Source organism: Mauremys mutica, chromosome 4 (assembly GCF_020497125.1).
Source record: "Mauremys mutica isolate MM-2020 ecotype Southern chromosome 4, ASM2049712v1, whole genome shotgun sequence".
Taxonomy (NCBI): domain Eukaryota; kingdom Metazoa; phylum Chordata; order Testudines; family Geoemydidae; genus Mauremys; species Mauremys mutica.
The window spans coordinates 60,748,622-60,775,983 of NC_059075.1; the positions used below are offsets into that span (position 1 = coordinate 60,748,622).

Here is a 27,362-nt window from a genome sequence, read left to right on the forward strand (position 1 = left end):
ATTTATTCCTACCCTTTGTTTCCCATGTTTTAACCAGTTACTGATTCATGAGAGGACTTTCCTCTTACCCCATGATGGCTTACTTTTCAAAAGTCAATTTAAATTAAATACTTTTTTTTAAATGTATATTTTTTTAGAAATCTAGACATGTTATGTGTTTTGGTGTAACTTGCATTATACTTATGTTAAATTTGCATAATCCTAACAAAACATTTACTTTATTCATATCTCTTTTATATATCTCATTGGTCCTGACACCCCCCCCCTGTAAATTCCAACACCCCCCTCTAATTTCAATTCCTGGGGAAACCACTGAGCGGCGCCACCACCAGGGCCGGCTCCAGAGCGCAGCGGGGCAAGCACCCGCCTGGGGCGGCCCTTTCCGGGGGGGGGGGGGCGGCAGGCTGGGCTGGCGGACCTGCCGCAGTCATGCCTGCGGGAGGTCCACCGGAGCCCCGGGAGCAGCGGACCTCCCGCAGGCATGACTGCGGCAGCTCAAGCGGAGCCGCCGGACCTGCGAACCGTCCGCAGCTCTGGGAGGTCCAGAGGGAGGTCATGGGCGTGCGGTGAAGGGGGGGGCGGAGCTAGGCCAGAGACAGGCGCGCGAACTCCTGCTCAGGGCACGTGAGGGACACGCCCCGCCCCGCCCCGCCCCGCGCGCAGCCGCCCGGAAACAGGAAGCGCGGCGGCGGCCCACCAGCAGTCAGGTCACGTGGCGCGGGTCAGCTGAGGGGCTGCGGAAGTAGCCTGGCCGGAGTGACCGGGCTCCTAGCGAAGGAACGCGAGACAGGACGGGCGGGCGGGATCGGTTACAGGGAAGGGGAGTTCCCGCCGCCGGGACCTGCTGCAGGAGGGGAGTTGCGGCCCCGGTCTGTCGGGGGGCGGGGGCGGCAGGAGGGGAGTTGCGGCCCCGGTCTGTCGGGGGGCGGGGGCGGCAGGAGGGGAGTTGCGGCCCCGGTCTGTCGGGGGGCGGGGGCGGCAGGAGGGGAGTTGCGGCCCCGGTCTGTCGGGGGGCGGGGGCGGCAGGGAGGGTGTTGTGTGTAACCCCTTAGCTGCGTTGGGATGAGTTGAGGGGCTGCCCGGTGTCTGCTGGGAGGGAGCAGAGTGGGTGGCGGGGCCCCGGGACCGGCTGGTGAGGGGGCGGCAGGTGCAGCCATGGCCTCCATCCTGGACGAGTACGAAGATTCGCTGTCCCGCTCTGCCTGCCTGCAGCAGAGCCGCGCCAACGTGGGCATCCCGCACTCTGGTAAGGGGCTGGGTCCACTTAATCATTTATGCAGGTCAGAGCGTGAGAACTGCTCCGGGACCACTAGGCCCGCGGGGCCCCCCCTCCCCCCCGCGCCCGTCTGATTTGAGCAAGAGCACTGCAAAAAGCACCGAGAAACATTAGGGCCTGCATACTGAGTCTGGCTGGCGCTGAGCAGCACTGTGATCTTACTGGTTAAATAGGGTTGCAGAGTCAGACTTGGGTTCTGTTCCCAAGTCTGCCAGTGGCTTCCTGTCTCACTGAGGGCAAATAACCTCTCCTTGCCTCCGTTTCCCTTTTGTTAAATGGGTGTAATAATACCTCATGGATAGTTGTGTGGTTTAGTTTGTAATGCGTTTTCAGATTCTATGGTGATACTATAGAAGAGCAAATTATTAATATCATCATGCAGTACTTTGAATGAATTCTCAGTGTTCCCATCTTTCCAGGTTTTCTCTATGTGGAGACAATTAGGGCCTTAATTCGTCACTATAAGTACCAAAGATGGAGGCTATAGTGTAGAGAGGGCACTCCGTCGTGTGATGATGATCTGACTCTCTCTGGGTGCACATTGGATATCTGCTATTACTACTACATGTTGAGGCAGTTGCAAGGAAATTAATTTTACATCAGCTATTAGCAAGGCTTCCATTTGCTAGACCTAAAGTACAGAAAATGAGCAGATGTGTACAGTATTTTTGAAATCACAAATGCAATCTGTGTACTTAAGCTATGAACACAATGTTATAGTACATTGGTTCTTTTCAGATACTCCATTGTGTATAGATAGCGCTCTACCAAATTCACAGTCCATTTTGATCAATTTCAAAGTCATAGGATTTTAAAAATTGCAAATTTCATGATCTCAGATAAGTAAATCTGAAATTTCATGCTATTGTAATTGTAGAGGTCCTGACCTAAAAAGGAGAGGGGTGTGTGTGTGTCAGAAGGTTATTGTAGGGCAGGTTGTGGCATTGCTACCCTTACTTCTGTGCTGGTGCTGCTGCTGGCGGTGGCACTGCCTTCAGAGCTGGGTGGCCAGAGAGTGACAGCTGCTGGCTGTGAGCCCAGCTCTGAAGGCAGAGCCAGCAGCAGCGCAGAAGTAAGGATGGCATGGCATGGCATTGCCACCCTTACTTCTGTGCGGGTGCTTGCAGGGCACCCCATTCAGAGCTTGGTGCTTGACCAAAAGCCACTGCTCTCCAGCTGAAGGCAGTGCAGAAGTAAGGGTGGTGATACTGTGATCCCCACCCTAAAATAACCTTATGACCCCCCTGCAACTCCCTTTTGGGTCAGGACCCTCAATTTGAGAAACACTGGACTCCCCTGTGAAATCTGTATAATATAGGGTAAAAGACCAGATTTCATAGAGGGAGACCAGATTTTGTGGTCTGTGAAGCATTTTACATGGCCATGAATTTGGTAGGGCCCTATGTTTAGAGCTTAGCTTGAACTTGGTTATAGAGTGAATCTGTTTGAGGAAGAAGGATGCCAGTCCCAAATTGCTTCATTGCAACTGAAATTCTGACTATAGGGAACCTCTATTTAGAGTGAAATTATTCTGTGAGGTGGGAAATGACTTAATCCTAAAATACCACTGTGCTGTATGAATGCACTTGTGTAGGTGGCAAAAGAGAATGTGAAATGGTTTTAAAGTTATGAGCTTGGGGTGAGCTCTAACCACTGCTTCTCCATTTGTCAATCCAAATTTGTAGCAGTAGTGTCTCACAGGAGGCCTCCTGTCTGTGCCACTTCTTGATTTTGTTTTTAATCAGTTTCTTAGTCTTTGCTCCTTTCCTTTTTGGGGAACTTGAGTGACTGTAGAAACTATTAAACATTTTGTATGTGTGATGCTTAGTGACATCCTGTTAGTTGCCCAGCCCAGGGAAACTTACCGATATACTGGATGCAGACAACATAGGTTCCATCAGGTGTATAATGGCTGTGTAACTCACACGGGCTGATTTCATATTAGTATGGTTACCACTTCAGAAGTGTGGCATGAAAGCAATCTGTGTGGGTTTGAAACTTTATACCATGATTTGTGAAGTGCTGGCACCTACATTATGTATGTCCACCTGTGTAATATAATATAAATATACAATAATTATGTGATGGGTTATGCCAGCTATGCAATATGAATGAGGAGTAGCTAGCTAGAGGGGTAGTTATGTAGTACATCCCCTATTAATCAAACTAGTGAATCTTGAGTTTCACGTGTGGTTTCCCCTACTGCCACTATATAAGGTTGAATTAGATACGAGACCCAGTTAGCTTTAAAAGGACTATGTTCTATCTAGCATTGCCACTTCAGTGCTGGCCACTCTGTGAAGTTGGCATCTCTTTGCTGAGTTAAAAATCTATAGGCATAAGCTTCTGAAAGTATCTCTGACTGGCTCCCCACTTTAGTTAAATCCTAATCTATCAAAAGGTTTTGAGTATCATCTGGGATAAACAGAGAGCACAAATTAAACATAGTCCATACACTGAAGCTCACATTTCTTAAAGTAAGGCTTGTGACCTTTATTTGGTTAAGTTTAATTGAAGTCAGGGTTCTGAATCTCTAACAGAGGTTCCCCCCCAAAAATGTTAATTATTTTGGTGCTAATTGGAAGTTAACGAAAACAGAATGGTTTTAAGAGACTTTGGCTAACAATTCCTTTCCTTAATTGTTCCTCTGCTTTCACTCTTGACTCCTGCAATAAAATCTGTTTAGTATCTTTTCAGTTATCATAGACCGGGGTGGGCAAACTTTTTGTGCCGAGGGCCACATCTGGGTGGGGAAATTGTATGCAGGGCCAGAGCAGGGGGTTGGGGTGCACAGGGATGCAGGGTGTAGCAGGGAGCTCAGGGCAAGGGGTTGGGATGCGGGGTGTATGAGGAACCTCAGGGCAGGAAGTTGGGGTGCAGGAGGGATGCGAGGTGCAGGCAGGGGGCTTAGGGCAGGGTGCAGGAGAGGTTCGGGCTCTGGCCTGGTGCCACTTACCTAAAGTGGCTCCGGGGTGGCAGCAACATGCACTGGGGCCAGGGCAGGATACTTGCATGCCTGCCCTGTCCCCGGCCCTGTGCTGCTCCAGGAAGTGCTGCGGCCCCTGGGGGGGCGGGGGCGGGCGGAGGGCTCCACGTGCTCTTCCCTTGCCGCACCTCCAGGTACCTCCCCCGAAGTCCCCATTAGCCGTGGTTCCCCATTCCTGGCCAATGGGAGCTGCAGGGGGCAGTGCCTGGAGGCAAGGGCAACACACGGAGCCCTCTGCCCCCCTGCCTGGGGGCTTCAGGGACGTGGTACTGGCCGCTTCTGAGTGCTGCGCGGGCCCACGGTGCCATGGAGGGCAATCCCATGGGCCAGATCCAAAGCCCTGAGGGGCTGGATCCGGCCCGTGGGCCGTAGTTTGCCCACCCCTGTCATAGACTCTGTCTTCACTAAAAATGTACCTGTTGCTGACAAATGGGTGTCAGCAAAGGGGGCAGCTGAACCATGTTTAACTGCAGGTGTAGTTGAGATGCAGCCATGTTCATCAACATTTTAAAATCTGTGGGTGTCCCTTCAGGGTTCCGGTTGTAACTTTGAACATGATTTGAAAGTGAATTGATTGGCTGCAGTTGCAGACAGATCTAAAGTCTCAACAGCTTGGTTTGGGGAAATAAATAAAGTAATAGCTTTATGTAGAGCACATCCACATAAGAGCAAACCATAACATTGTACCTGACATTTTGGGAGGTGTTGAGCTAGTTGAAGTGGTGCCAAACTGCTGTGCTTTTACTGATGCTATTTCAGAAAGATGTAGATCCCAAAAGAGCAAAGGGTGGGGATGGCTGAAGTGCAAACTGCAGGTTCTGCAAGTCCCAACATGAAATGGCCTGCCTTACTCCAAAAGACCTTGCTGGAGTTGGTAGTCGTCATATTTCATTGTCTTTCTCCAGATGTTTCAGCCTCTGGGAGGTAGAAAGAAAGCAGGTTCACCCAGAAATCTGAATGAAGGTGCAACATTTAGAATCCTAAACCCACATAGGTAAAGTGCATTTTAAAAAGTGTTTTTTGTGCACATTTGAGAGGAGTGCAGAGGTATAGGCTTGAGGCTCCAAATCAAAACTAGTTCTCATGTTCCAAATCAGGAAAAAGTACATATGATGGAATAAAACCAATTGAATCCTACTCAAGCTTTTTGTGTAGAGGAACAGAGGCTAAAAAAATACCTCTCTCCCCTTCTGGTGAAGATCACTAATTAAAAATCTCAAATTAATGACTGAAGTGCACATACAACTAACTGCATTGTTACAGGTAATCTCTCAAGGAATCCAAAATACATACATACTTTTAAATGAAACAGCTTTTAAATCAGTAAAACCTTCCATCCAAAAGCTAAACTGTCCCTTTCTTTACTGAGTTAGATTTTCATTGGTCATCTGACTGAGACAACCTTATTTTTTCCTGAGTGGGCAATTAACTTTTTTCTGGCTCTCTTGACTCTAAGTTAATGTGATTTAGAGATCTCATTTTAATGGCTTGATTCTTGTGCCTTGATCATCCTCCATTCCATGTTTTTCTTTTTTCAGTGATGGGTGTCTGTATCACTTTCCCATCAGAGTGAAACGCCACTCTTGAAAGTTGGTAATCCTATGTGGTCTACACGCAATTTGAGCACCGATTTAACTAGAATCAGTATGACCACTAGTTATGAGCCCTCTTATTTCAGGATAAGTGTCCTTTTTCAATTTTGCTTATATCAGTTCCTCGCTGACTTAATCACAACCAAAATAGGACACTCAGCCTGAAATAAGTGCCCACAGCAGGGGGGGTGCTGACTTAGGGTACGTCTACACTACGGGACTATTCCGAATTTGCATAAACCGGTTTTGTAAAACAGATTTTATAAAATCGAGTGCGCGCGGCCACACTAAGCACATTAATTCGGTGGTGTGCGTCCGCGGTCCGAGGCTAGCGTCGGTTTCTGGAGCGTTGCACTGTGGGTAGCTATTCCCTAGCTATCCCATAGTTCCCGCAGCCTCCCCCGCCCCTTGGAACTTCCGGGTTCTGTCTGGAGAATTTTTAAAAATGATTCTGAATTTCATCTTCTATAACGGAGCGCTGATAGAACGGATTTGCCTGCCCTTACAGCGATCACGTCCGCATGGTCCATGCTGGAGCTCTTTTTTTATTTTGATTTCGGACTGCATCGCCACCCGTGCTGATCGGAGCTCCACGCTAGGCAAACAGGAAATATTCAAAAGTTCGCGGGGCTTTTCCTGTCTACCTGACCACTGCATCCGAGTTCAGATTGCAGTCCAGAGCGGTCAGTGGTGCACTGTGGGATAGCTCCCGGAGGCCAATACCGTCGATCAGCGGCCACACTAACCCTAATCCGATATGTTAATACCGATATTGGCGCTACTCCTCTCGTTAGGGAGGAGTACAGAAACCGGTTTAAAGAGCCCTTTATATCGATATTAAGGGCCTCTTGGTGTGGACGGGTTGGGCGTTAAATCGGTTTTACGCTCCTAAAACCGATTTAAACGCCTAGTGTAGACCAGGCTTCAGTTAAAAGGATGGTCAAACTATGTATAGACAAAGGCTTAATGAAGTGCTACCCAAAAGGGGTGTTGCATAATTGGCATGAAGTTATTTCCCATCTCTTCCAATGTGCACACTTGGACTACCTCTAAGCTTGCTATTTTTTGAATGTGCCACTATTGAACTAGCATCAGTGCAGCAACCGAGGGAGAGCGATGGTAGAGAAGGTGCCAGCACTTTTGTCTCCATGTGTCAAGGTTCCTCCCCCACTCCGAACTTTAGGGTACAGATGTGGGGACCTGCATGGACACTTCTAAGCTTAATTACTAGCTTAGATCTGGTAACACTGCCACCATCCAGAAATTTCAGTGTCTGGATCACTTTCTGTCCCCCCAAAACCTTCCCCTCCCTGGGCAGCCTTGAGAGGCTTTTTTACCAAGTTCCTGGTGAACACCGATCCAACCCCTTGGATCTTAACACAAGGAGAATTTAACCATCGTTCCTCCCTTCCCCCACCAATTCCTGGTGAGTCCAGATCAAGTCCCCTTGGATCTTAACACAAGGAAAAAATCAATCAGGTTCTTAAAGAAAGGTAAAAATTATCTCTGTAAAATCAGGATGGAAAATACTTTACAGGGTAATCAGATTCATATAGCCCAGAGGAACCCCGTCTAGCCTTAGGTTCAAAGTTACAGCAAACAGAGGTAAAATCCTCTCAGCAAAAAGGAACATTTACAAGTTGAGAAAACAAAAATAAGACTAACATGCCTTGCCTGGCTATTACTTACAAGTTTGAAACATGAGAGACTGATTCAGAAAGATTTGGAGAGCCTGGATTGATGTCTGGTCCCTCTCAGTCCCAAGAGCGAACAACCCCCAAAACAAAGAGCACAAACAAAAGACTTCCCTCCACCAAGATTTGAAAGTATCTTGTCCCCTTATTGGTCCTCTGGTCAGGTGTCAGCCAGGTTTACTGAGCTTCTTAACCCTTTACAGGTAAAAGAGACATTAACCCTTAACTATCTCTTTATGACACCATGTCATTTGACTGTGCTTGCAGCAGGTCTAGACGATGCAGTGATAAATGCTGACAGCCCATCTACACTAGTGCTATAACTGGGCTATGCTGGTGCTAGACCAGTAGTGGGAGAGTTGCTGAAAATAGCATAGGGACAAGGCTACAGGGGCTGCTTGTGCTTTCCCTGTGCTGTTCCAGGCCCCTGCTAGCCTACAGAGCTCTAGGCCTAAACTCTGCTCCCTCCCACATGGCAGTAGAGCATTTGCGGCCTCTACAGTGCTGGGCTGACCACAGAATCCTATCCTGCCAATCAAATGGTCTTCTAACCCTCCTTTTACACTGTGTTTTTAATTTTATGCCGTGCTGTATGGCTGTTTCAGCCAGTGGCCTTGGTTTCCAGCAGCCATGTTCTATCTTTTACTCCTGAGGGAATTCTGTGCCAAAAAGATACACATTCTGCACACAATATTTTAAAATTCTGCATATTTTATTTGTCAGAATAACACAATATAATCATGCCAGCATCAATTATTGTGGTAACTTATTTAAAAATACCTGTCAGCAAGTATGTCTGTAACAATACAGGCAATGAAAAAAAATTCAGGAATTATTTTTTTTGACAAATATATTCTTTCCTAGGTGTATTAATACAGAACTTTGAGTAATTCATTCAAACTACAATACAGAAATATATTTCCTGCACCTCTCAGAAGCAATGCAAAGGCTTGGGAGTTGGAGTAATGGAGGAGCTGAGTGAGAGGGAAGTAATTGCTGGGAGGGAGCCTGGGAGTGAACCTGGAGGGTTGTTGGATGTGAGTGGGAGAAGTATGGAACAGGGATTTTTTTTTTGGGGGGGGAGGGATTATTAGGGAGTTGAGGAGCCTCCCCCATACAGACCATGGCTGACCCCAGCCTCTCCCATTCAGTTAGGCTTATCTGCCCCTGTCCCCATGTGTCCATGCACTCCCTCCCCCATCCCTATGCACCCCCTGTCCCCATGTGGCCCTGTACCCCCACTCCTATTCAGCCCCCATCCCTCCACTAGCCTTTCTGAATCCCAGTCTGTGACCCCCCAGCAGCCCTATGTGCCCTGCTCTGTGTTTCCCCCCATATGTGCATTCTCCCCTGTCTGTGGGCAGGATGCTGTGAGGAACACAAGCTGTCCTCTCTATGGGTTGTTATAGCTGGTGAGCAGCTGCCCTATGTTCTGGCACCACAGCAGCTCCTGGTGGGTGAAAGGCATAACTGCAGCACCTCTCCTTCAGAATGTATTTTCTGCAGAGGAAAAAGAAATCTGCAGGGAACATGAATTCTGCATATGCACAGTGGTGCAGAATTCTCCCAGGAGTAGCCTTGTGTACCTTGTAAATCCTTTGCAAGTGAAGATTTTCCCAGGCTAACTTCACTACATGGATATAACTCTCCTAGAAATCCCTGTGGAGCCAGTGGTTTTCCATCCGTGGAGGGAGGCCAGTGTAAATTTAACCTAGGAAAGGAACCAGAAATGACCAGTCCTTTCTTGTTGTCTAGCCTGAGGTGGTCTGGTCATTCTGTTAGAGGAATGCAACATTCTTGGTCAAGGGGTTACATTGTGTCCTGTGGGAGCATGGGAAATTCAGGCAGGGGAAAAACTTGTATCACAAGACTGATATGGAGAGAGCTTTGTGATACAATCTTTTTGTTGACATAGGTATTTCCCCTGGATTCTACTAATGAGTATCATTCATGTTTTATTCCATGTGAATATCACATTATTTTACAGTTCAGTGGCAGAGTTGAATTCCTCTGTGGATTTTGGCTAGAGTCCATCCACCATGGGCAGCTTCTGAATGCTGCTCTCCTAATTTAGGCATGGAAATTGTGTGCTTCTAGGTTGTCCTACGCTTCTGAAAGCTGACCCCTGTCCAGCTTCAGAAAAATGAAACCAGTCATGCCATTCTTCCACCCTGCTATGTGGTGTTAAAAGCCTATCTATCTTAATGTATACATTTCCCATCCCCCTGCCCTGGCTAGTCCTTCACTCTCCTCCCTTCACTGTCTCAGTGCGTGGCCTTCTCTTGAGGTCACTGCACCTGCTTTAAAACTTGAAAAGCTTTTATGAACTAAAACAAAACTATAAGCCTGTTCTGAACCAGTTTCTGTAGCAGAATATGTTGTCATGCTGCTTATGTAAAACTCTCTCCTCCCACTCGCTATCCAGACCGCCCTGTCTAGTAATCTGCCACCATCTAAATTTGGTGTCTCCCAAGCTAGCCAGGTTGGTGGTCCCCTAGTGTGTAAGTGGAGCCTTTAAAGCAAAATAGTTTGAAGCGTGGTGGTGGTTGTGGTTCTAGTTTAGATCAGCCTTGTGACTAGAACAATATGAAAGTCATTGGTTTCTACCCCCTCTAACTCCCAGTTTCAGTTCACACACACCTGAGTTTCACTTTGAGTTTCAGGCTTCAGCAGACCTAAAATGCAGAGTGCAACTCTGACAAAATGACCACATTTGCCAGGTTTAAACCCCAAGTCTTAATTTGTCCTAGCCTTGCTTGAAATTCAATCCAGGTTTGCCCAAAGATCCAGGAACTGGGTCATACTGGCTCAAGTTTTCAGTTTGTAATGAAATTGGAAGCCAGTTCTACCTAGTTTTGGCTTTTGTTGGGCAGCGTTGTGGCTTCATGTTTAGGGCACTGATTCTGGTACTCACCAGATCCGAGTACTAGTTTCAGCAAGCTGTGCGACTTCAGTCAATTCACTGAACCCCATGGTTCAGTTTCTCCCAAATGTAAAATTGGAGTAACAGTACTTTTTCATCTTTATCAAGTGGTTGAGCTTTGTGGATGTACAACATTATACAAGTATTCTGAAACTTTTTTACTGATCTAGCTGTGACTTCCAGCTGTATTGCCTGCAGTCACTGATCTTAAATTGTTTTATGGCAATTAAATGATTAATTTTATGGAAAAATCTAGCCATCTTTAATCTTTTGAATAATCTCAATTTCTGCCTTTTTTGTGTCATGGATCCTAGACTGAATAAGATAAATTAATTTTATCCTCCCCAAATGAAACACTTTAAACTAATGCCACCTCCAATTTCTGACTCTTTCATTAGACTGTAAACGCTCTAGAGCACAGGTACCATCTATGTTAGCATCTTGTACAGCACCATGCCCACTTTTCAGTGTTTTAATGAATAACCTGATTTTCCAATAGTTCACCATTTGTTTTACTGTCATCCTCTTCATCAGCTTTTTATGAAGTTGTAATGTAACTGTAATGTGCAGTTTCTTCCAGAGTTTTCAGGGTTTGCTGTGTCTATTTATTTTCAAGTTAGTGCCATGTGACAAATTGCTGCACTGTGGCAGAATGGGCAAATAGACTTGTACTGTAGCTCCAAACATACACCCGGGGAAAAGAATAGGTGTTACTCCCCATGATTCCACACCATGGAGCGCTTCACTTTCCTGTAGCCCTCCCTGTTTCTGCTCCCTGTTTTAGGTTACATTGTGGTGGTGTCTCTTTTTCTGAACTACTTTTGTATTTTTACTTTTCCTAGGGTATGTGAATGCTCGGCTGGAGAAGGAGACTCCAGTATTTAACAAGCAAAGGATTGATTTCACTCCTCCAGAGAAAATTAACAGCCTTGTGGTCTCCTGTAACCAGCTCTGTATGAGCCTTGGCAGAGACACCCTTTTCAGGTAACTCATACTATTTAAGACCTGAAGCCTTCACAGCCTGTTTTTGGGTTGCTTGGAAACCCTGTCTCTAAACTAGGTGCAGATTCACGGTCTTTTGTAAAAGAAAAAGGTACAATTTTGTTTCTGCAGTTACATGGGCTCCTCCTGCCTCTTGGTAACTTGCTTTATCATTCCTCCATGCAGGATTGATCTTGGCAAGGCAGATGAACCTAATCAGGTAGAGCTGGGACGCAAGGATGAAGCCAGAGTCTACAAGATGTTTTTGGACCACACAGGTGCGGTGATGGTGTAGGGGAAATTGCAAAATGCTGTTTAATCTTTACAACAAATGCAATAATTGTGTTAAACAAGCATTTAATTAAGGAAGACTTCCAGTTTCTATTCTGTGTGTGGAAGGAGTACGTGGTTCACCTGGGGAATGAATTCAGGCTACCTAATTATTGTCCAGGGACTCTGCCTATTTAAAACTCAAGTGTTAGAGGAAGAATACTGTGCCTCACCCCTTACATTTTGTTGAATATGAACCACTGTCCAAGTTCTTCACTGACAGATGTTGTTGATTTGAGCTAGCTTATTACAATTGGTAAAAGAAAATTCTCATTACACAATGTACATCTAATTTTTGGAGCCCATTGCCTCCTTTGGCCTTGGGAGGCCAGGAGCTTAGCAGAATTCTAAATAGGATTACAATTATAATATCCACAGTTAACTCTAGCTGGGATGAAACACTTATTAAATGTAAAACCTAATGACAACAATTAGCAGCCTGGACTTTCTATGGGCCATTTATTCCAGAGTTGTTCGTATAGGGTTTCTTGCACCTTCCTTTGAAGCATCTGGGGTCACTGTCAGTTGTGATACTAGGCTAAATGGACCACTGATCTCATCCATTAGGGCAATCCCCAGGTTCTTAAGAATTCAAATTCCTGGGGGAACTCTAGGAACTTGACTTCTGGTTGTTCTTAGAGTCATGTTAGACAACACTGAAGTCTTGCTTTGTAGTAGCAGTGCTGCCTGGGTTGGGTGTTCACTGTTCCTTTAACCCTGCACCCATTAATCATCTCTCTCTTGCTATATGCCTTTTCAGGATCTCACCTTGTGATTGCACTGAACACTAGTGAATGCCTGTATTTGAACAGAAGTGCTCAGAAGGTGCGGACGCTTTCCCGCTGGAAAGGTCACATGATTGAAAGTGTGGGCTGGAACAAGTTTCTGGGTTCAGAGACTAACACTGGTCCTATCCTGGTGGGGACAGCCCAGGGCCAAATATACGAGGCTGAGATCTCTGTCAGCGAGGGAAGTCTCTTCAGCACTAATCCGGACCAGTATTTCCGACTGGTCTATTCCTTAGAGGAGGAGGCAGGGCCGACCCAAGTCTGCTGTCTGGAAATAGAGCGAGGGCTCGACGGGAAATGTTTTATCATTGCCACTACTCGTAAGAGACTCTTCCAGTTTGTTGGCAAAGTGCCTGAGGGGACAGAGCAGCAGGGCTTTGGCTTTGTGTTTGGCATGCATGCAGACCACTTGCCCAGCTTCCGAGAGTTCCCAGCCAGCTTTGGGTACAGCGAAATAGCATTTTACACGCCAAAGCTACGCTCCTCCCCACGCTCCTTTGCCTGGATGATGGGAAACGGTGTCTTGTATGGTACATTGGACTATGGACGGCCCGACTCTATTCTGAGTGATGAACGGGTTTGGGAATATCCCTCTGATGTAGATGTGGCAGCTAACAAGCCAATCTCCATAGTGCTCACCCAGTTCCACTTCCTGCTGCTACTGCCTGACAGAGTGAAGGCTGTGTGCACTCTGAATGGGCAGGTTGTCTTCCAAGACTTGTTCTTGGAGAAGTTTGGCTCGTTGAAGCGCATGATCAAAGATCCCACAGTTGGGCAGATCTGGATCCACACGGAGAAAGTTGTATTCCGCTACCATGTACAACGGGAATCGAGAGACGTGTGGAAGATGTACATGAACATTAACAAGTTTGATCTGGCCAAAGAGTACTGCAAAGACCGTCCTGAGTGCCTGGATATTGTGTTGGCAAGAGAGGCAGAACACTCCTTCCAAAACAAGAGGTATCTAGATAGTGCCAAGTGCTATGCACTGACCCAGAACTACTTTGAAGAGATTGCCCTTAAGTTCATTGAAGCCAAGCAGGAGGAGGCATTGATGGAGTTTCTGCTCAAGAAACTGGCCAACTTAAAGTCCTCTGAAAAGACCCAGACAACTTTGCTGACCACCTGGTTAACAGAGCTCTACTTGAATCGGCTAGGTGCTCTGGAAGGGGACACCTCGAAAAGGAATCTCTATGATGAGACTCGGGAGAAGTTCTGCAGCTTCCTGAGCAGCCCCAGAAACAAAGAGTGCCTGTTCAATAACCGAGCATCCATCTATGAGTTGCTAGCAAGCCATGGGGACACGGAACACATGGTCTATTTTTCAGTTATTATGCAGGACTATGAGAGAGTGGTAGCCCATCACTGCCAGCATGATGACTATGATGAAGCCCTAAATGTCATTACCAGACACAGAGATGAGAAGCTCTTTTACAAGTTCTCTCCCGTCCTGATCCAGCACATCCCCAAGAAGGTGGTTGATGCTTGGATCTTTATGGGCACGAAACTGGATGCCAGGAAGCTCATACCTGCCCTCGTCAACTACAGCCAAAGTGGGAGCACCCAACAGATCAGTGAAGCTATTCGATACATGGAATTCTGTGTGTGTGAGCTGGAGGAAACGGAGCAAGCCATTCACAACTACCTGTTGTCTCTCTATGCTTTGTGTCGGCCAGACTCGCTGCTATCATACCTCGAACAAGCAGGAACCAACCCTAACAGGATCCACTATGACCTGAAGTATGCGCTTCGGCTGTGTGCAGAGCATGGACACCACCGAGCCTGTGTCCATGTTTACAAAGTCATGGAGTTATATGAGGAAGCAGTGGATCTAGCTCTGCAGGTGTGTGCTACTATGTTTAGTACTCTTAGTTTGTTTGTTCTCGAAGGTCCAGTAGTGGAGAGCTTTTCCCTTCTTTAAGGGAAGGGGTGAGAAGGCTGGCTAGTGTGTTTTAAAGGGTTATAAAGGCCTCAAGATAGGAAGAAATGTCTGTCACCATATTAACTTAAAGCAATAGTGGAAGCTCAGAACTATCAGGGTATGTTTACACTGCAATTAAAAATCATCTGGCCCGTGCCAGCTGACTCTGGCCCATGCTAAGGGGCTGTTTCATTGTGGTGTAGATGTTTGGGCTCGGGCTAGATCCCAGACTCTAGGAACCTGCGAGGTGGGAGGGTCCCAGAGCTCTGGCTTGCAGCCTGATTCCAAATGTCTACACCACAATTAAACAGCCCCTTAGCCTGAGCCAGAGTCAGATACCCACAATGGACATCTGACTTTCACAGACCATAATCTTAGGAGAGTGAAAGAGACTGTGGTGGGGGATATGGTTTCTGTTAATGCAGTCCCTGCTCTGTGGTACTCTGCTTGTTGATAACCAGCTCTGCTGACCTGAGGATCCCACCCTATTCTTAATCTCCTGATTTAAAAAAAAAAAGCAAGAAAAACTTAAAATGAATTTATCCCTGTTGGTCATCTTGTAGAAAGTTTAAATTAGTGTAGAGGTAACTTAGTCAGGTTCTGAATGGTGACAGTGCAGTGTGTACAATTTAAAATGCTGACATTTACTGTGTTTAGTTCATCACAATATTTGCAGAATCCTATGTTCTGAGTATAGAGAATACTGTAGAGGAGATAAATGCTCTAGCCCGGTAAAGGTAAAAAATTGTAACTGTGCCCGCTGTATGAGGGTGGATACTTAATTCATTGTTGTCAACCTTGGTGGTCGAAGGTCATTAGTGGCTTTGGAGAGCTAGATCTTCCTGTTGTGTTCCTGGACCCTAATGACTCTTCAGATCACTCTTCAGTGATCCAGAATTACTATGCACACCTTTTGTTTTGGGAGTGAATGTCTTTGGGGGGGAGAGGGCGTGGAGGCAGGATGTGGCTGACATACAAACAGCCAAGTGGGCATGTCAACTATAGAGCTGTATTCAGAGTAGCAGCCGTGTTAGTCTGTATCCGCAAAAAAAACAGGAGTACTTGTGGCACCTTAAAGACTAACAAATTTATTTTAGCATGAGCTTTCGTGAGCTGCAGCTCACTTCTTCGGATGCATAGAATGGAACACACAGACAGGGGATATTTATACATACAGAGAACATGAAAAGGTGGAAGTATGCATACCAACAGGCAGAGTCTAATCAATTGAGATGAGCTATCGTTAGCAGGAGGAAAAAAAACTTTTTGAAGTGATAATTAAGATGGCCCATAGAAGGTGTGAGGAGAACTTAACATAGGGAAATAGATTCAATTGGTGTAATGACCCAACCATTCCCAGTCTTTGTTTAGGCCACAGTTAATAGTATCTAGGTGATGGCCAGTGGTGTTCTGTTGTTTTCTTTTTTAGGCCTGTCCTGTAGTAGGTGGCTTCTGGGTACTCTTCTGGCTCTGTCAATTCTCTGTCAAGAATGCTTGATAGAGATCTTGTAGGTCTCTATCTCTGTCTGACATTCTTAAACCTACAATACCCACCTGCTGAAGTGAAAAAACAGATTGACAGAGCCAGAAGAGTACCCAGAAGCCACCTACTACAGGACAGGCCTAAAAAAGAAAATAACAGAACACCACTAGCCATCACCTACAGCCCCCAACTAAAACCTCTCCAGCGCATCATCAAAGATTTACAACCTATCCTTAAAGATGATCCCTCACTCTCACAGATCTTGGGAGACAGGCCAGTCCTCACTTATAGACAGCCTCCCAACCTGAAGCAAATACTCACCAGCAACCGCACACCATACAACATAAACACTAACCCAGGAACCTATCCTTGCAACAAAGCCCGATGCCAGCTCTGTCCACATATCCATTCAAGTGACACCATCATAGGACCTAATCACATCAGACACGCCATCAGGGGCCCGTACACCTGCACATCTACCAATGTGATATATGGCATCATGTGCCAGCAATGCCCCTCTGCCATGTACATTGGCCAAACCGGACAGTCTCTACGCAAAAGAATAAATGGACACAAATCTGACATCAGGAATCATAACATTCAAAAACCAGTGGGAGAACACTTCAACCTCTAACCGCTCAGTGACAGACTTGAAGGTGGCAATTTTGCAACAAAAAAACTTCAAAAACAGACTCCAAAGAGAAACTGCTGAACTTGAATTAATATGCAAACTAGATACTATTAACTGTGGCCTAAACAAAGACTGGGAATGGTTGGGTCATTACACCAATTGAATCTATTTCCCTATGTTAAGTTCTCCTCACACTTTCTATGGGCCATCTTAATTATCACTTCAAAAAGTTTTTTTTCCTCCTGCTAACGATAGCTCATCTCAATTGATTAGACTCTGCCTGTTGGTATGCATACTTCCACCTTTTCATGTTCTCTGTATGTATAAATATCCCATCTGTGTGTTCCATTCTATGCATCCGAAGAAGTGAGCTGCAGCTCACGAAAGCTCATGCTAAAATAAATGTGTTGTCTTTAAGGTGCCACAAGAACTCCTGTTTTTTTTTTTGTAGAGCTGTAGTTATAACTGACATCATGGAGAGCTCTCTTACCAGTGTCCTTCCTTTATTGGTAGTGGGCTCTCATGACAGAGAGGGAAGTGAAGAGAAAATCATAATTTTGTTTCCTTACTGTTCTGTTCAATTTTCAGGTGGATGTGGATCTAGCAAAGTCCTGTGCAGACCTCCCTGAAGAGGATGAGGAACTCCGGAAGAAGCTCTGGTTGAAAATTGCTCGCCACGTGGTCCAGGAAGAGAAGGACGTCAAGAAGGCCATGGCCTGCCTTTCTAGCTGCAACCTATTAAAGATTGAAGATGTCCTGCCCTTCTTCCCCGACTTTGTCACCATCGACCATTTCAAGGAGGCTATTTGCAACTCTCTGGAGGACTACAACAGGCACATTGAAGAGCTGAAGAGAGAGATGGAGGAAGCTACACAGAGTGCCAAGAGAATCCGGGAGGACATCCAGGAGATGAGAAACAAATATGGCTCTGTGGAGCCTCAGGAAAAGTGTGCAGCCTGTGACTTTCCACTCCTAAACCGCCCTTTCTACCTTTTCCTTTGTGGCCACATGTTCCACTATGACTGTCTGTTCCAGGCTGTTTTTCCAAACCTGCCTGCCTACAAGCAAGCTAAGCTAGAAGACCTTCAGAAGAAGCTGGGAGCCACAAGCCAGCCCTCCAAAGCCCATCATCGTCCCAAGGACACAGATGTCACTAGCTTGGGGAAGGGACAGCAGAGTCGGGAACAGATCAAGGCAGACATCGATGATATTGTGGCAGCTGAATGCGTGTACTGTGGGGAGCTGATGATCCGGTCTATTGACAAGCCTTTCATTGACCCACAAAAGTATGAAGAGGAGAGGCAAAGTTGGCTGTAGGGTCACACAGTTATTGTTTGAGGCTGCACATGAACACAAAACTTTTGAGCCATAGGTCATGTCCACTGCCTGTGAAACATGCATATTAGGAATTAGTCTCTAGAAATCTGAAAACAAATGAATTCGATAGAGCTCTAAGGAGAGAGCAGCTGGGTACTGTTATTTGGAAAGCAATGAGTTAATCCTGGAGGACTATGAGAGAAATGGTCACAGTTGTCTCAGAATTGGAAGATTAATTTCCGCTAATGCCTTAGAACTTCCTCTGGCTTCTCTCTGAAGGTGAGCTTGAGCTTGCCTCTTGAAGCTCTTCTTATGAGACCCTTTGGCATGAAGATAAGAATGCCTCATTGCCCAGAGAGAACTGGGAACAGAAAAATGGTCTCATTCAGTTGGACTGCTTCCCCATTTTATAGTATTAATTCAGGTGAAGACTGGGGTGATGGGAAGAAGCAGTGAAGAGTGTTTGGTGGCATAGACTTTCATTCATCACTTTCAAATTAGGAATTGCTTTTGGTTTGCTTCCTAATGAGATTGTTTAGCCAGCTTTACTGACAGAAATGTAAAAGGAAGGCAATAGCTTTGCATTTACATGTATGTCTGCAAATATCTGTCATGTTACACAAATGCATGGTTCTGCACAATAACATAAAAACGTGATTCTTAAGCAGCGCAGTGTCTCAAAAGATGCATCTTAATCCCTGTGTCTGGAATTTCAGGGTTGTGGTCTTTTCCACAGTTTTCCAAGCAGATTTTTGGTCTGATCCATACAGTTGAATCTTCTGTAGGATCTCTTCACTTTGTTTCCAGCCATTATACTGTAGTCCATTCTGGATACCCATACTGGGACATTCTGCACAATTACCTGTTTTGGCTCCAGCACCGCTCAAGTATAATACTTGTTAATGGTAATTTGAGTATTATATAATAATGGTACTTCACAGGTAGCTCGAGTGGCACTCGAATGAAAGTCTAGCAATCAGTTTCCTCAAGGACTGACCATAGCACTTCTCCAGGAGTCAGTGACACCATTTCATCCTCCATCTTGAAGCAGATACATAGAGCCTTTGACATCCTCTGCCAAGCAATCTAACTGTTCCCTTCATGGCTTAGTTGAGTGCTCCGATAGGTCAGTGTTTTATTTATTTTTTTTCTTGGATGTTGCTCAGCATTGGAAACCATTATTATTATTATTTTTTCTGTTTCTGACAGATAATTACACTTGAGGTGGAGGATGAGATTTTCTGTAGCACCTTAGTAGGGGTTAGTAGTAGCGTGTGACATTTAGATCTGTCAGTACTTCCTCATGAAGGAACTAAATTTCCCATAAAGCTTTGTCTGGGACTAAATCACAAAGATCAACAGGTGCGACAGTAGTGAGAATCAGGTTTTGTAAAGCGGTGGTGGATATTCATATCATTTTAGTTAAAAGGAAATTAAAAAAAAACCCAAATCTCTCCTGACTTCTATAAAGATTGTTCCTGTCTTGAGAACTCATCTCTGACCTGCTAGCAATTCACAACAGCTGCTGTCACTGTGGAACTGGGTCTTGGTGTAATATCAAATTACATTTTGTCTCATGAGACCTTGCTAACTGGGGGTCTCAGTAATCCCACAGGGTTCCAGTAGAGCTTCCCCAACTTCTGATCAGAGCCTTTCCTAACTGAGGGCTTAGCCTGCAGTCAATGTTTTACTTGTGCAATACTGGCAGGAAGAGGCCCTAAATCAGGGGTCTCAAACATGCGGCCCGCAAGGTTATTTTCTGTGGCCCGTGAGTTCCTCACGCCCTCCCCCCGCCCTCCTCCAGTGTTTACCTAGAGCGGCCCTGGCCCGATGCGTGCTGGGGGCAGCCCTGCGCCACACCGGGAAGCGGACAGAACCTGTGGGAGGAGAGGCGCAGGGGTGTATGTTGATGTTGCTTCAGGCACCGTCCCCAGCAGCTCCCATTGGCTGCGGTTCCCCGTTCCCCACCACTGGGAGATGCTGGGGCTGGTGCCTGAAGCAACAGCAACACACACCCCTGCGCCTCTCCTCCCCCACGTTCTAGCCGCTTCCTGGAGTGGTGCAGGAGCCAGGCAGGCAGGCAGGGAGCCTGCCCTGCCCCCGGTGCGTGCCAGGCCGGAGCCCGCCCCCCGAACCTCTCCTGCAGTCGAACCCCCTGCCCTGAGTTCCTTGCTTCACCCTGCACCCTGACCCCCTGCCACTCCCCTCCTGCACCCCAACCCACTGCCCTGAGCCCCCTGCCGCACCCCGCATTCCTCCTGCACCCCAACCCCCTTCCCTGAGCCGCCTGCTGCACCCTGCACCCGACCTCCTGCCCTGACCCCCTGCCACACCCCACACCCCAACCCACTGCCCTGAGCCCTCTGCCCCATCCCTCCTGCACCCCAATCCCCTGCCCTGACCTCCTGCCACACTCCTCATCCCTCCTGCACCCCACACCCCAACTCCCTGCCCTGAGTCCCTGCCACACCCCACACCCCTCCTGCACCCCCTGGGGACAGGGAGGGGGGCAGAGTTGGGTGGGGATTTCGGGAAAGGGGTTGGAATGGGGGCAGGGAAGGGATGGGGAGAGGTGGGGTAGGGGTGGGCCCTCATGGAAGGGATGGAGTGGGGGCGGGCCTAGGGTGGCGGGGGGGGAGGTGTCAGTAATGCGGCCCTCGGGCCAATGTACTACTCCTCATGTGGCCCTCGTGGTCATTTGAGTTTGAGACCCCTGGGCTAAGTGCACACTGTCAGAGTTGCATTTCAGTATTAGAAAGAACAGTTGCTATTGGAAGTATTATCTTTTCACTACTAGAACAGATGAATAACCAGTTTGATTAATGCCAGCTGTTAGTGCCTGTTGCTGGCTTATCAGTTCTCTTTTTGGTTGGTTCTGGATTGCCGTTTGACTTGAGAAAGCTGCTCTCTGTACCAGAAGGCTTTTGTGATGAAGACACATGAGGTATGTGTCTCACTTATTGAATGTGATGTCTTTGAAATTCTACATTAAACCTTCCTGATATGATTGACTACTGGATTTTTCTTTCTTGGCTGGAAGATCATGTGCGTTGTTTACACTATAAAGCTAGTTCTGATAAAAAATGGGGATGGGCCATCTTCTGCCTTGTCGTTGCTTAGTAAAAGATCGTAATCCAAATTAATTTTAATCCACCCTGGGGGATTTCAAATTGTTCAGTTTCCTTGGGAGGCTGTCCTCCTCATTCCTTTCAGATGTCCACAGCGCGCTCCCTCTGGATTTTGAGTTACAGAACAGTTCTTTCTTTTACATTCAAAGCTCTTGAACTGTGTTGTTTCACAATACCAAATACTTAGCACTTCAGAGCACAATACAAGCATTAATCATTCTATACTCCCTTCTAAAGAGAGATTATTCCTGTGTATTTGCAAAATGGGGAAACTGAGGTACAGATTAAGGATTCTCAGAGCAAGTCTTTGTCAGAGGTAGAATAGAAACATGGGAGTCTCTTGATCCCGTCTCTCCTCAAGCACTAGACTATTCTACTTAGTGAAAATCTAAATGGATAACTGTTTTGAAGTCTGCCTGTTCAAGGGGCTGTATGTTTAGGCAACAAGTTTGTTTGTTACCTTGAGCCTTCACAGAAATTTCACCTAGCATTTTGATGGATTTCAAAGCACAATGATTACCCTTCGTGCAGTGTCCTGCTGTTGCCTGCTAGGACTCCAGCAGTGTCCCATAACATTGGCACTCTTCAACCACTGTGGAAATGTGTCCTCCCGAAGCTTCATAGCATCTTCTAAAGGAGTTTCATAAATCACACAATTTGTGTTTCATGGCTGTCTTGGAATACAGGTGTCCTTAACAGCTGAGATGTTATCCTGATGTGTTTGAAAATTGAAGAAATTTTAACCCTTCTCCCACATGGTTTTTCTACATTTGTTTTTCTACATAGAACATGGTATCTGATGTGTAGAGGAGCAGCTCTAAGACTTTGTTCTCTGCTATTCTGGAGGCGAGTAGAGTATTCCTGTCTCCTGTCATTTCAGTGGAGCGGATACATTTGGACTGGAGTAAGTTTGCTAAGATACTTCTGTAGTGGGATGTCCTTGTTCACAAGGTATGGGTGGACCAGCCACACCATTCTCTGGAATGCATTTTACATGGAGTCCTAAGGCAGAGTTCTGTACCACTCTTTTTTCCTAGGCCTTGTCTGCATGGGAAAGTTTTACCATTTGTACTGATGATTATACTGGCTTAACCCCTTGTGTTGACACTCTTATTCTGGTATATGAGTTGGCTTTTGCCAGTTTAGTTTGTTACTTGGGAAGGAGTTTAAGCTAAATTTGAAAAAAGGCCATGCAAACTGGAATAAATGTGTCTACACAGGGGTTATACTGGCAAAACTACATGGATTTAAGTTCACACCTTAGTTTCTTCAGTACAACCTTTCTCATGCAGACCAGGCCTAAAACACGTCTCCTCACATGCCCCACCTCGCCTTGTCAACAGGTTGCATGTAGAAGGGTCTGGAGAAGTGAAGAAAGCCAGAGAACAGATGGAAGTGTGCAGTAAAGAACAACATGTAGAGAAGAATCCTGTGGCACCTTATAGACTAACAGACGTTTTGCAGCATGAGCTTTCGTGGGTGAATGCCCACTTCGTCGGATGTGGCTACCGACGAAGTGGGCATTCACCCACGAAAGCTCATGCTGCAAAACGTCTGTTAGTCTATAAGGTGCCACAGGATTCTTTGCTGCTTTTTACAGAACCAGACTAACACGGCTACCTCTCTGATACTTAACATGTAGAGAGACACTTCAGAAGTCCTCAATGTTGTCCTAACTCTCTTCCCATTGAAGTTGCTGGGAGTCTTACCACTAACCAAAGTGAGCACTGATAGCTTTATGTCCTTGCCATAGTGTTTAACTGCTGAGCTGGAAACTCGGTAAGGCAGACTTTAATTCCAGTCACTAGATGTCATTGTTCTCCATTAAATATACTGACTTTTGATGAAGCACAGCTGAGAGTGTTTTCTGTCTCTTTGCTATGGAATATTGCAGAATAGTGGTAGTAAGCAGAGGCTGCACGAGATTTCAGGTGACTTTTTTTATAGGAAATGGAATTGTGCCTATAACAATGATACTGATTGGGGGGGAGGAAGTAGGAGAGAGGCATTCAAATGGCAACAGATTTTTGGATCTTGAGTTTCTGAAGTTGGATTTGATCTGGTGTTAGTAGTCAGAAGGCTAACGTTTGTTCTGCAGTGATTCTGTACCGGTAGGTAGGCTTTAATATCCATGCTAGTTCCTGGATCCTATTGCTCTTAGTAAGGTGAAGAGGGAGAATCTTAGTGTGTGGCTCTTAGTATGACCAGCCCATGTATTTCAGTCCTGGCATTGGTAGTAAAGATCTATCTATCCAATCGTTTTTGCTCAATGCTATGGAATAACTTCCAAAGGGAATTTATGGGAATGCCATCTCTTGTTGGGCAAAGTAATGTAAGGAGCAATCCTCTATTAGCTGGCATGAAGGTAGAGACTGGAATCTCTACCACATGACTAGGGGGATTGTTTAGTGATCTAAGTGTCAGGTTGAAACACCCAGATTGCTTGGAAATGCAGGTTCAAGTCTCGGCAGGATTGGCTAATCCCTTTTAAGGTAAATAAATAAACTAAGCACCGTGCAATTCAGTTGACTCATTTGCTTTGTGTGGACATCGAAAAGTACCAGATGCCCCAGCCAAAATGATCCCCCTTTGCCCCTTTCTCTTAAGTGTGCCATAAAGGGGAGGGTGGTTGGTTGATGGCTCTGTTTTTATGGAGCGTGAAACATCTTGACATCTTCCAGCATGAAAAACTCTCTTTATAAAAGATCCCTCAGCCTGACTCTCAGAAAAGGCTTTGGCCCAAATTCTTTGCTTGGGAAACACCACTGAAGTCAGTGGTATTGTATCATGAATGAATTTGTCCTTTTATTTTAAGATGTGGAGGGAAAAGAGAAACTGGGCCACTACAGGAAAGTCCTGTTATGAGGAACTATTGAGATCTTAAGGATGGATTTTTAATAGCTTAGAGTTTATTAGTGAAAACTGTCACTGGAGTTCAATAAACTATTGCAAGTCACTTATGGGTTTAGCTCATGAACTATTTGCTCTCACCATCACTCCCTTATTCCTAACTTCTATTCCAGTTCTAGACAGTTACTGGCTTCTCAGCAGCCCTCTTACGAATTTTATCTTTACACTTCCATTTCAATTCAGATATGCAGGCCCATGGCCTAGAGGGTCTCTAGCACTGGGGCCCTCCTTGAGTTCAAGGAGAGAGAGGCAGTAAAACTGATCTGAACTCTGGACACAGGTTTTAAATCAACCGATTTGAGAATTCTGGGGAGGGGAGAAGCTAAGATGCTTGTTTAATTTGTATGTGGAAAATGGTTGGGCCGGGGATAGTTTTGGAGTGGGGAGGGGAATCCGAATTGGACATTTATTTTATTTGTCACGAGCAACAGAGAAGAAGGCCTGTCTGAATAAGGTCACAGTTGCCTGGAAACTAGTAAGTGGTAGGAGAGATCTAAGGTTACAGTTAAAGAATTGATTCTGGAGGATCAGTTACACTTATCAGATTGGGGCAGAGAGTTCAGCAAAGGATAGTTCCCAGGTAGAACAGGAAGAGACCAGCATTGGGCTCAAGCCTGCTGCTGGAGCGTTTAAGGCCTTTTTATAGTATTCTACACAGCATGCAATGCGTGTGTGGTACCATCAGTGTAGAGATAGTAAAGCAATTATGTTTATGCTATATTGGAACTTGTGTCGGTAAATATATCTATATGATTACACACAAACTACATTAAAAACATTAAGGTTGCAAAGTTGAGCCCTCAAAAGTTAAGTTATGCCGGAATCAATTCAGTATCTGTTATGAATGCATTGTTTTTTATTTGTATTACAGTAGTGCATCATAACCCCAGTCATCGGCCATCAGCCCATAGTGCTAGATGCAGTACAAACACAACAAAAAGACAGTCCCTGCCCTAAAGAGCAGAGTCTCTAGTGCTACAGCTACTGTCTTTAATTACATGACCACATACTCTTTTCCAAAAGACCCCTGCACAGGATGGAGCTTAGCTTAGCTAGGGGGGAGGGACCAGTGGACCCAGGCCACAGATGGATACTGGGAGCAACAGATGAAACAAACAGGAACGGGAGTGAAGGTCATAGAGCAAAAATCAGGGATCTGGAGGGGGACACGGAGCAGAGAACCTCCAACAGTGCCTACTGCTCCCTAAAGGTGTCCAGGGAGTCAGTGGACACTGCCAGGAGGAACTCTGCTCAGGTGTGTGACTTTACAAGGGAATGGTAATAGGCCCCAGAGTCTGAGCATTCCCCCCTCCCCGCAGCTTCCTCCTCCTCTTGGCATGATGAATGGCTGACTTGGCCAGCGCCCGGAGGAGGTCGATGAGAAGGTCCTGTGACTTTGTGGTGCTGTGGATATGTGTGCATGGAGCAGGAGGTGTGGGGAAAAGTGCAGCCAGAACCTTATAAGAGATTTTGGAAGAGGGGCTGCAACCTGACGCACCTTATGTACATGTGCACCAGGGTCTCCCTCTCCCCACTAAAGGGGCCGGTGTTGGGGGAGTTCATGAACCATACCAGGTACATGCTTAATGCTCCATGAAGGAGCAGCCAGCTGATATCCCTGGTGGTTTGTAGGACCAGACTGAAGTACAGGGGAGACATCTTGGGTGGAGATAAGAGCTGCCAGTTGTAACGGAGCCCTTGGAGGCAGCAAAGGGAGGCATGTGCTGGCACACTCCATGCCGGACTACCTGCAAGGTAAAGGATTCTTTGCAAGCCCTGATTAGAAGGGGTGTACTGAAGGAGGCAGGGGACTGCAAGTAGAGAAAGGGTGGTTTTGTGGCTAAGGTAGTTGAATGCTGCCTTCTAGAACTGGATTCTGTCCCTGCCTCTGCTACAGGATTCCTATGTGATGCTAAGTCACTTTTCACAGGTGGCTACTAATTATTTTGAATGTCTGGGTGCTCAACTTCAGACTCTGGGGTCTGATTTACAGAAGTGCTGAGCACTCACAGCTGCAACTCAAGTCAAGGGGAGCTTTACTGTGAACATACAAAGTGCCACATAATGCTAAGTACTCTGAAAAATCAGACCCTGGGAATCTCAAATTGGGCACCCAAAATTAGTGGACATTTTTTACTTTTGTGTGTCTGTCTCATCAATAAAGTGGAAGATATCAACTCCTCAATGCACAGGGTCATTGTGAAGATTGATTAACGTTTTTGAAGCACTCGTACTATATTGATGAGTGTCATAGAAAAGCCCATGAGGAAATTATTTTGTATCCAGAGCAGTGTTTGAATGGTGTGCAGTAAATAAGGCCTTTGGCCACACATTGAACAATGAAGAGAAAACAAAATATTGAATAGCTGCTTCTTCAATGAATGCTGTCTGTTTTATGCACTGAATGAGGCTGGGATCTAGCAGAAAAAGTATGTGATAATGTAATTAAAGGTTGTATCATAATGCACTCACACAAGGGGCCTGAATTTAAGGTTGCATAGGCAGACTTAATTTTGGCATTTCGTTCTTTGCAACAGTCCATACTATCTCCCCTCCTGGTGCCAGCACCTTGACTCTGGACAGGCCAGCTAGTTGGTTGGTTGGTTCAGTCTCCCATGGTTTGTTCAATACTTGGAATCTCTACTGAGCATTTACAAAGGCATCAGTTGTGATTTTTTGTGATGAGGACACTGTCTCAATGCAAACTGAAGTGTGATGGGTTCGGTCACAGAGATCCCCTTGGGACTGTCGCCTGACATGCTGAAATTACTTCTGAGCCCGTTTTCCCTGCCAGCTTGGGACTCCAGAATCCTGCCTTGTTGAGCCAGACATGCTAGCCTGCTGCAACACAGACCCAAGCTTATACAGGGTAAACTCATAAATTGGTCACCCTCTAGAACACTGATAGAGAGATGCACAGCTGTTTGCTCCCCTAGGTATTAATCATTTACTCTGGGTTCATTAATAAACAAGTGATTTTATCAAGTATAAAATGTAGGATTTATGTGGTTTCAAGTAATAACAGACAGAACAAAGTAGGTCACCAAGCAAAATAAAGCAAAAACACGCAAGTCCAAGTCTAATACATTAAGAAACTGATTACAGGTAATATCTCACCCTCAGAGATGTTCCAATAAGCTTCTTTCACAGGCTAGACTCCTTCCTAGTCTGGGCCCAATCCGTTCCTCTGGTACAGTTCTTGTTGGTTCCAGTAGACATCTTAGGTGGGAAACAGAGGCTTTCTCATGACTGGCCACCTCTTTTGTTCTGCTCCACCCCCTTTTTATAGCTTTGGCACAAGGCAGGAATCTTTTGTCTCTCTGGGTCCCCACCCCTCCTTCTAAGTGGAAAAGTACCAGATTTAAGATGGATTTCATTATCAGGTGACATTGTCACATGTCA

At 45.9% G+C, this 27,362-nt stretch overlaps 1 protein-coding gene across 1 annotated transcript; it reads left to right on the top strand.

Moving 5' to 3' along the window:
• Window positions 1-1,041: 1,041 nt before the first annotated feature.
• On the top strand, window positions 1,042-20,180 carry VPS18 (VPS18 core subunit of CORVET and HOPS complexes). Its single transcript, XM_045015823.1, has 5 exons — window positions 1,042-1,246; window positions 11,314-11,455; window positions 11,639-11,730; window positions 12,543-14,413; window positions 17,194-20,180. Exons 1-5 carry the CDS (start codon window positions 1,156-1,158, stop codon window positions 17,920-17,922), a joined length of 2,925 nt encoding a protein of 974 aa, XP_044871758.1. The 5' UTR covers window positions 1,042-1,155; the 3' UTR covers window positions 17,923-20,180.
• The last annotated feature ends 7,182 nt before the right edge of the window (window positions 20,181-27,362 follow it).